General features: G+C 38.8%; 1 protein-coding gene across 2 annotated transcripts; it reads right to left on the bottom strand.

Annotated features, from left to right (window-relative positions):
* Window positions 1-257: 257 nt before the first annotated feature.
* LOC107790833 (putative methyltransferase PMT7) lies at window positions 258-9713 on the bottom strand. Of its 2 annotated transcripts, XM_016612797.2 has the most exons (8): window positions 9307-9713; window positions 3973-4387; window positions 3023-3312; window positions 2244-2627; window positions 1802-2048; window positions 1578-1716; window positions 667-857; window positions 258-581 (listed from the first exon to the last, which is right to left on the bottom strand). In XM_016612797.2, the coding sequence occupies exons 1-7, from the start codon at window positions 9515-9517 to the stop codon at window positions 699-701; spliced, it is 1845 nt and encodes a 614-aa protein (XP_016468283.1). In that variant the 5' UTR covers window positions 9518-9713; the 3' UTR covers window positions 258-581; window positions 667-698. The 2 variants fall into 2 exon arrangements, with proteins under 2 accessions (XP_016468283.1, XP_016468282.1); XM_016612796.2 differs by having other exon boundaries at window positions 258-857.
* Window positions 9714-10222: the final 509 nt, after the last annotated feature.

The raw sequence follows: 10222 nt of genomic DNA, 5'->3' as shown, positions 1-10222 counted from the left end.
ATATTGGGCCATGTATATATACAAAAGGACCCTGTTTTGTAATAAACAGACGGTTCATTTTTTGCTCTTCATCAATTAGAAATATCTCGAACTTCCTCTCTATCTTTCCTTAACCCTAAATTCTTCCTCGTCAAATCTGAGAGTGATGACCAATAACAGCAATTAAGATTTGTTTTGCTGATTTTACGCTAATAATGTTGCAAAGACGAGGTCATGAATACCACATGGAAATAAATGTAATTACAATGAACTAATATTTTGCATTTCTAATTCTTTATGGTGACAAAGAATTCACTGTCCTCTATGTTACAACATTGAAGTAGCTGTTCTCTCATATAAATTTTACAACTTTGTTACTCCAAACAAAACAGTAACTCAAAAAGAGATCAAAGCGGGCAAAAAGAAAGACTACATCCTGGCATCGGTCTATCGGGAGCGGCCTCTTTACCATACCACGGTAGAGGTAAAGTTTGCGTACACACTACCCTCCTCAGACCCCACTTATGAAATTTTTACTTTGTTGTTGTTGTTGTTGTTATTGTTGTTGTATATAATGGCATGCAGACTGGTGAAAAAGTTAACTGCATTTGATGAGATATACAGATTTGATTCACTACTATCCAGTAACTAAGTTTGAAGAAATTAGCATGGATACTTAGAAATCACCTTTCAGTGACAAACATAATGCAAAAACTGCATTACACAATGGCCCAAAACCTTTTCCGGCAAAATAAGACTGGTCCCATTTTTCTCTGATCGTCTTCTAGATAATGTAATTGGACGTCCCAAAGAAATTTTGGTGCAAGAACTTGTATACGCGATATGATGGCTTCTTCATCTCTGATAATGATAAATCCCTGCACATCAGTTGACGACAAAATTGAGTTTGATCATAGTTGAAACTTCGAGCATAGGATAGTTTTAGATTGTGTTAAGGTTTATGGAACAATGACAATCAGAAACTTTGTATTCGTTAGTGTATATTCTGAAAGATGGACTCCCTTTCACAGGCAGATTAAAGGGTAGCCGGTGTACAAAGCATCCCGCGTTTGTGTAGGGTCCGGGGAAGGGCCGCACCCCGAGAGGGTATGATGTAGGCAGCCTACCCTGATGCAAGCATCAATTGTTGATTCCACCGCTCGGACCCGTGACCTATATGTCACAAGGAGACAACATCACCGTTGTTCCAAGGTTCCCCTTCACTAAGGCAGCATGAAACTAATAATAATCTTGCTTTATGATTATCCCGTATATTTCTGTTTTCCTATGGAGAATTGAGTTTTGCTTCTATTTCACTTCCAATTCTTTGCTCACAGTCTGATGCCTGTTTAATGCATTCAGCATTTCTGTGAACTGATGTAAAGGTGAAGATACCTTTAAATGCTACTACTTTTTAAGAATACATTAATCTTTTGGCAGAAGTCTTCTATACAAGGAACGGACGTCTTGTGAAATATCATGTTTGAACGCACAAGCAATAAGAGTGTGGTTCCATGAAATATCAGGTGTTCAGCTTATGAATTGATTGACATTTTGTAATCTCATAAGCCTCAAAAGTCTGAATGCGATATGCTTACCTGAGGTCGTATAATACGATCCATTTCCAGCATGATATCCTCGACCAAACAACCTTCTTCACGGCCTTTGTAGTGAGAGAGAAGATTATTGGCATGCAATAAATCATAAGAGCGTGGGTATGTGGAGAATGGCTCACACCTACAAATCCCAGTATTGCATCGTTATGGCACCCTTTAACTAGATTAGAACTGTATAAAGTATAAGCTATTAAATAACACCATACCAGTCATGAAAAGTGCCTATAAGACCCCTGTCATAAACGGCAGAAAGGGTGTTGTTCATCGTTACAGGAACTACATTCATCACCCAGACAGGCCATGTACTGAGGGCGACGGCAAATCCACCAAGGGAAGCACTCATGTCCATTACATTACGTATTTCTTTCTCTTCTACATTCATCAGTCTCCAGTAATGGCGAACTTGATCTTGCCAATAAATTGTATCCGCCAAGAACTTTTCACGATCAATACCTACAGAGAATAGATTATAACATGTCACAACTAATGATAGTTACTCAAAGATGAAAGCTCAATATAAGAACTTTTCACGATCAATACCGTATTACATTTTCAGGCATTTTAAGATTGTTGCCAAAACTAAACAACTGAGCCAACAGGATAATTTCTTTATTAATATAACTGCACAAAGGAATAGAATTCACAAACCTAGCCGACTAAGACTTTGTGAATACTCTGAAAGACGTTGTGGCCGAGGCGGTAGTTTCTTTGTATTAGATGATGTGTCACTTAGGGTAATGCAGTTCCTCAGAGGTGTTTTCCATGATGGTTTAAAATCATCCTGAGAATCACATATGTTTACGAGTTTCTCCTCTGCGTTATGCTGGAGACATGAATTATCTTCTTGCTTAATCCATATTGCTGTTTGAACTTCCCGTGCAATGAGCTTCCAGCACATTCCTGAAGTCAGGTTTACTAATTTGTCCCATATCTGTGGAAAATCCTTATCCTTTCTATAAGCTGGTGGAGCTGAATAGACGAAATATCCATCTGATCTTAATAGGCGGTTCACTTCTTTGAGTAGAATACCATCTGCACCAACACCCAGGAAAAAAAATGAACACAGTAACTTCTTTTAGGAAGAGTGTCACTAACGAATATGCAGGACATAATAACAACGACAAACCCAGTGCGGTCCCATATGTGGGTCCGGAGAGGGTAGTGTGTATGCAGACCTTACCTCTACCTTGTGAAGGTAGAGAGGCTGTTTCCGATAGCCAATGAATATGCAGGGTGTAAAAGCCAAACATTTAGGAAGAGTTTCAAGAGTTTATTGATGATGAGAGCCGCATTTTTACTCCATGAAATAAAAAACCTAAATCCCCTATCGGTTCACTGGTCTAACTTGGAGAAAAAATAGGCCTATTTCAAATAGCAGCAACACATCTAAGTTTAATCTTTTCTTATATAGTGAAGACAACGCTCACCATTTTCATGCCAATCAACTCGACATCTGGAACAATGCACCATCTCAAAAGAGTTACTAGGATATGGTAGCTGCTTTGTTCCTAAAGCAGATATCATAGCACCAATTCCTCGTTCCAAAGCGAACTGAATTTGATTCTCATGACCATCTTTGGGAGCAAAGGACATTGTTTCTATACTTAAAGGAAGAAGATAGGCGGAGAAACTGGCAACCCCACAACCAACATCAAGCACTTGAAATACCCCTGCAGAACGCAAGTCACCTCTCTCATTAGTTGTCATATTTCCTAACCTGCGCCGAAGAAATAACTAAATTAATGAGATACATAAATGCAAAGGTCGACACAAGATTGACACTAACTCAAACCTAAGAAGAAATAGATGACTATAATGGAAATATTCAGTAAAGTTTTTCCCTTTCCAGAGTATATCGTTGTTAACTTAAACATAATATCACCAACATTTTTATCAGATATTTTAGCAGCTTATATACCTAGTGTTTCTTGTGCAAAAGGATATTTTCCCTGTTCATATCGAATTATGAATTTCTAGGATAACTACAATGTAGTACCAAAAGAGATTTACTGATAGTTATATCAGGATAGGCATGCTTGTTATTCAAGAGCTTTAGTAAATGTTATGTATCATAGTGTATTCAGATCATCATGAACCATAAGACCAGTAGATCAATAACTAAAGGGACTTCCATCGATTACTCAAAGTTCATCGCAGCTGGTAAGAGAAATATCACCTTATATGTTCTGTATGAGAATATGTGAGCATTTAGTCCTAAACCTTAAGGCAATGGCAATAGGTGGAGTGGCGTAAGACTTCTATAAATCCTTATCGATTTTTTTACATATGCTCTTGACAGAAAAAAAATTAATTCTCAAAATCTGCAAGTTCAAGAATGACAGATGGGAACATGAAAAAGAAAAGAGACTATACATACCTCTCAATATACTCTGGAGCCCCATGCTTGAAATGAGTTCCACCACCCGGAAACCACCAAAGTTGATCCTTCTCGTGCACCCAATTTTGTCCACCTTTTACCTCTGCAAGACGCGTATGGTTCACATTGCTCCGCCACACATAGTCCCTGCTAATCGGCCACCTTATTGGTATCTTATAATCAGTTGGAGGTGGCACCAAGCAGAACAAGCGCCTGTCAACCGAAGGACAATGCCTCTCCAGCTCTTCTTTCCTTGAAAGATCTAGTTTTGGCATTAGCTCTTTAACATAAGACATGTCATGACATGGGATATACTCGTTAAATTTCAAAGGACAAACATTTACCCCAGTTTCAGGGATTTTCAACGGTATCACCCGATACGAAAGAGACACCTTGTTTTTAAACTTCAAAGCACCTGCATGCATAATATGAATCAGAATTAAAATTCTCTGAAACCCAATAAAATAAGTCATTGTATAGTCAGTGCGCTCTCTATATTTTCGGCACTCCTAGTCAGTTTAAGATATCTCTTGTGCAAGGGTGTAACAAATAGCGCATGACTTATCCCAAAAGCTAAGTGTCATAATGATGTTCACGAGTGACTCTTGATGAGACTTCATATTTGTTCTCTATCAAAAATGTTATATAAAGCTTTTAATCAAAGACGCTATGCTATACAAAATAGTTATCAGCCTCAACCACACAGTGAACGGATAGACTACCTAAGAGAAAGCTGTTGCTTCACCATCAAACACTAGGTACTTTAATCTGCATAAACTCTAAAGCAAGGTGATCCAACCATCGTCTTATACCTTATAAAATCAAAGTTTCTGATGATAAATTCTCAGGCCAAACTCAGCATATACTCAGACCCAATGACAACCAAACCAATTAGCAATTATAGAAGCCAAGCACTTAATAATCCACCTCACTGTCTTTCCTATATAGGGAAGTACTAGAGCTGTACCTTTGTTATATAAGCGCGGCACAGCATTTACCTAAATTTGATCAGAGCACATCACCTTTAGTTCTGTCTAGTACCAACTATGATTAAGTGCCTAAAGACAGCAAACAACAAAGGAAAAGATTTGTTCTTTCTGTATTGAGGATGTCATATTGCTCTAGTAAAAAAGCAAAACAACTCTAAATTATCAAATCTCTATCCAATTTACCCACCCACAATGAAAATTTAACAAATTTGTTCAAGTTAGGCTTAGTGACACATAGCCTAACTTGAGGGGGCATATTGGATCACCAGTTCTTGATCAGTTTGTTTTTAGTATTTATCTCTTTAGATTAGATTGCATTTATCTTCTAGAATAAGATGATATTATAGTTAGACATTTAGAGTTATCCCTTTGATTTAGATAGGATTCATCAGTTATTAGGTTTACATAGAACTCGACAAAGATGTTTATTGTATCTTGTATTTAAACTCATACAGTATTTTCCATCATCTACTCAAGTCTTTATATGGTATCAGAACCTATACTACTCTAACGAGCTAGATCCTTTTTTTTTTCCAAACACCAAATCCTCCAATGACGAAAGATGGAAACACAACCAGAGTTGTCACTGCCGACAACACTGCTGGTACCATCACCATAGTTCAGTTCAACCCCGCTTCCCAACTACCTATCAAACTTAGTGGCAGTCACAATTTTGCTACTTGGAAAGTTCAGTTCTTCATGCTTATGTATGACCATGACCTCTATGGTCATCTTGATGGATCCACCCCAGCCCCCATTCCGAGCACCACTTTTGGAACCAACACAACTCCTAATCCTGCTTACACACTTTGGTTCCGTCAGGATCAACTTATTCAAAACGCCCTTATGGCTTCCGTTGACCCTACCATAGCCTCCACAGTTGTCGCTGCTAACACATCAAAACAGGCTTGGGACTCTTTGCATACTGCCTACGCAAACAAGTCCCAGACTCGAATCTTCAGTCTTCGTGATCAACTTGGCCGAATCACCAAAGACACCACTCCTATCACCGAGTACCTTCAACGTATTCAGTCCCTTTCAGATGAACTTGCTACTGCCGGTGCCCCGGTCACTAATTCCGAACTCATAGTCAAAATCCTTAGTGGACTTGGCCCTGAGTTTCGTGAGATCTCGACTGCCATATGGGCACGTGATACTACAGTTACCTATGAAGAACTATATGAAAAGCTGCTTGACCATGAGCTCTTTCTTCGGCATGAGGAAGCTAAGAAAACCCCTGGTCCTATCACAGCAGCAGTTGCCACTCACAACAAGTCAAATAACAACTCCAACTATCGCAATAATCGCCGCCAATACTACAACAACAACAACACCAATAACTCTCAACCATGGCGCCAGAATGCTCGCCCCAATAATGTCAGCCAATATCATCCCCCAAACAATAACACCACTGTTGTTATTCGTTGTCAATTATACAACAAGATTGGCCATGTTGCAAGTGTTTGCCGATCCAAGTCACACAATCACTTTGAGGTTAAACCAATTACATCACAGGTTTCAACACTACTGCTAACCCATGGATAGTTGACTTTGGTGCCACACATCACATCACAACGGAGCCGCATAACCTACAACCGTACCACGGTAACGAGGATGTCTCCATGGGTGATGGTAACAAAATTCCCATCTCACAAACTGGTTCTACACAGTTACAAGCATCAAATAATGTTTTAAGCTAAACCATACTCTATGTGCTCCAGCCATTAAACACAATCTTATATTTGTATCCAAGCTATGTCATGATAATCTAACATCTATTGAATTTTTCCCCTTTTCTTTTGTTGTGAAGGATCTGAAAACGCGAACCCCGCTGGTGTACGGCCGGAAGAAACATGGACTGTATGAGTGGCCCAATTCAAATCTACAAGCTCACATATCTACCACTACAACCTCTCTGACCACTTGGCATCAAAGACTGGGTCATCCGCACTCTAGAGTCCGTAATTATGTCTTGAATAAATTCTCGCTACCATTTGTTGAACGAGATAAGTTTCATTATTGTAATTCCTGTTTGTCTAATAAATCCCATCGGCTTCCGTTCCATACATTAACTTTGGAAAGCTCTAAACCGCTTCAAATTATTTTTAGTGATTTGTGGAGGCCCTCTCCTGTTTTGTTCCTTGATAAAAAATTATATTATTGCATCTTTATTGACCAATACACAAGATACATGTGGCTTTATACACTAAAAAATAAAAGCGAAGTCAAGGAGTTGTTCCAAAAATTCCACCCTTTAACAGAAAAATATTTCGGTACCAAAATTCAATCGCTTTATACTGATGGTGGAGGAGAGTATAAAAGTCTTGACTCTTATCTCTCGCTTCATGGTATCGAACATCTTTCCACCCCACCCTATACGCCTCAACGAGTTGCTCTTGCTGAGCGTAGACATCGTCATATTATTGAAACTGCAAGAACAATTTTACATGAGGCGTCTCTTCCACCGATTTTTTGGTTCTCGCATGTCACCATAATGTGTATTTAATTAATCGTCTACCCACATCACTCTTGAATAACTCTTCCCCGTTTGAAAAATTATTTGGCAAGTCACCTGACTATGCCTCTCTAAGGACTTTTGGATGCTTATGTTATCCCTGGCTTAAACTGTACTCTAAAAACAAACTTGAACCTAAATCTAAACCATGTGTATATCTTGGGTTCTCTTTGTCCCGTCATTGTCATCAGTGCTTTGATCCTATTTCTTCTAAAATTTATTTATCAAGAGATGTGCAATTTCTTGAAAATAATTTTCCTTTCAAAAGTTTATTCTCTAATACTACCATTAGACCCACTAAGTTAGATTGGACAAATACAACTACTGTTGATTTACCCAGATCCACCCCAACCTTTCCCCTCTTTCTGATTTGCCCCCTCTCATCAAAACACCCGCCCCTCCCCCCACGTAACCTCTGAGTCCCAGCCCCCAACGATACCTCCTCTCCTCTCTCCACTAAACACGGCTCAGTCCACCATATCCGGCGCAACACCAGCGAAAGATGCGGATTCCCCTCCTTCACAGAGCTCTACTCCAGGTATGTGTACTACTCCTCCTCCAACTCCAATTCCCCAAGATCCCTGCTGCCCAAACCCATCCCCTAAGCCTTCTGTGAGACCCCAAGCTTCCAATCCCCCTATAAAATCACCCACTCCATTTCTGATAGTCTACAATCGTCGTTCCCCACACTCCAAATCCATCACTTCAATGGCACCTCCCCCTGCTCCACCACACGTACCCACCCCTCCAACTCGTATAGTCACCCGCTCACAGAACAACATCCAGAAACCAAAACAGATTTTTGATTACCTAGCCTACTCAGAACTATACCACACACCTTCAAACAAGCCCAAAAGCACCCTGAGTGGAGGAAAGCCATGAATTCAGAATTTGATGCTTTACTGAAAAACCATACTTGGGAACTAGTTCCATATGACCCCTCTAAGAATGTTGTTTCATATAAGTGGCTTTTCAGGATTAAAAGGAAAGCAGACGGATCAGTTGATCGTTACAAGGCGAGACTAGTTGCAAAAGGATTCACTCAGAGGTCGGGCATTGACTTTCACTCGACTTTTAGTCCGGTTGTTAAATCCACTACTGTGCGAATCATACTTGCTATTGCCCTTCGGCTTCACTGGCCCCTTCGTCAACTCGACGTCAACAATGCTTTTCTTCAAGGTGACCTTGAAGAAGAAGTGTACATGACGCAACCTCCAGGCTTTACTTGTGTTGATAATCCAACTCATATTTGTAAGTTGCGCAAGGCAATCTATGGCCTGAAGCAAGCTCCTCAGGCTTGGTATAATGCGCTCAAAGGCCATCTTGCCCACATGGGATTTTCTAAGGCAGAAAATCCATTTTCTGCCTTTATACCCCCTCCCCCCAAAAAAACACCCATTGTCTATGCAACTCTAAATAATTTTCTCGTCATGTTATTAGCTAACAAGAAAGAAAGAAATACAATAACTTTGCACAACAAAGATCCTATTTCTCTTTCTGGCACCCGGTGAGAAAATGTGAAGCTGATACCGATCTGATAAAGAACAAAACTTGCTTCCACTATAAATCAAATACTCTCAGCATCATCCTCATTAAGACTCAAAAGTTTCAAACTACATGTTACTACACTTTTCTTTCTAGTCTATACAAAAAAATACATTTTTATATTTAGAAACAATTTAGCTTTAAATTTTCTATTTTACATAATTTTTAGGCACATACCACAATTTTCAAAAGCATTTCTTTCTTTCTTAAATTCCATAACCAATCAAATATCGATGCATAAATTGGAACTGAGGGAATAATAGAGAGACAAATAAAAGTAAAAACCTGAGGTAAATTCTGAGGAACTAAAATTAGAAGCAAGAGACAATTGTTGTTGCTGTTGAAGCTGTTCTTGCTCTTGTTGAGGCAAATACAAAGATGGGTTTTGCCCAAAAAGTGTGCCAGTATAAAAAGATCCTACCATTACCAAAAGGGCTATCATAATTGTTTGCCCTGTATTCCAATCAAATGCCCTCATGTTTATCCAAGATCCCATGTTTAAGAAATTTAAATAAAATATTACATATACACTAAAATCTTGGATCTGTAGAGTGACTTAGAATGGTAATGATCAAGAAAAGAGCTTAAGGAAAGATAGTGTTTATACTATGAGATCGAGAGAGTTCAGATTTTGTGTGTGTTCAGAGCTTAAGTGGAAATGATGAGTGAAATTTCCATTTTTAACATAACATAATTTTATTTTCCTTTTTTAAGGTTTCTATAAAGGCAAGAAAAAATAATTTAAGCCTTTTAATTATGAAGGCCTTCCCTAAAGTTACTGTGTGTTACACATTGCTCCCTCGTTCTCTGTTTGATATAACTAGTAGTATGTGGATGTAGCTTTTGAGCTATGGGTTTAATTGAATAGTATTTTTAACATAATATGCAGTTTAATTATAAAAGTTACTACACAAAATTTTAGCAAATGGTATATTCCATTTTTTTCATAATTTTAAAGGTACGATGAGTTCAATCAGGGACGGATGCAGCCGTTTAACTGTGTATTAGGAAGTTACGGTGAGTTCAATCAAGGGCGGATGCAGCCGTTCAACTGCGTATTAGGAAGTTGACGGCGAGTTCAATCATGGGCGAATACAGTAAAAATAGTACGGGCCAGCCAGTTTTCGGACTAATCATTGAAAAATAACTAACATTTTTAAAGTTATTGAAAAATAGTCACTATTTTGCTGCAATACGGAAA

Source organism: Nicotiana tabacum, chromosome 16 (genome assembly GCF_000715075.1).
Source record: "Nicotiana tabacum cultivar K326 chromosome 16, ASM71507v2, whole genome shotgun sequence".
NCBI classification, from domain to species: Eukaryota; Viridiplantae; Streptophyta; class Magnoliopsida; order Solanales; family Solanaceae; genus Nicotiana; species Nicotiana tabacum.
The sequence above is the reverse complement of the archived record's forward strand: the minus strand, read 5'-3'. Positions and strand labels throughout refer to the sequence as shown.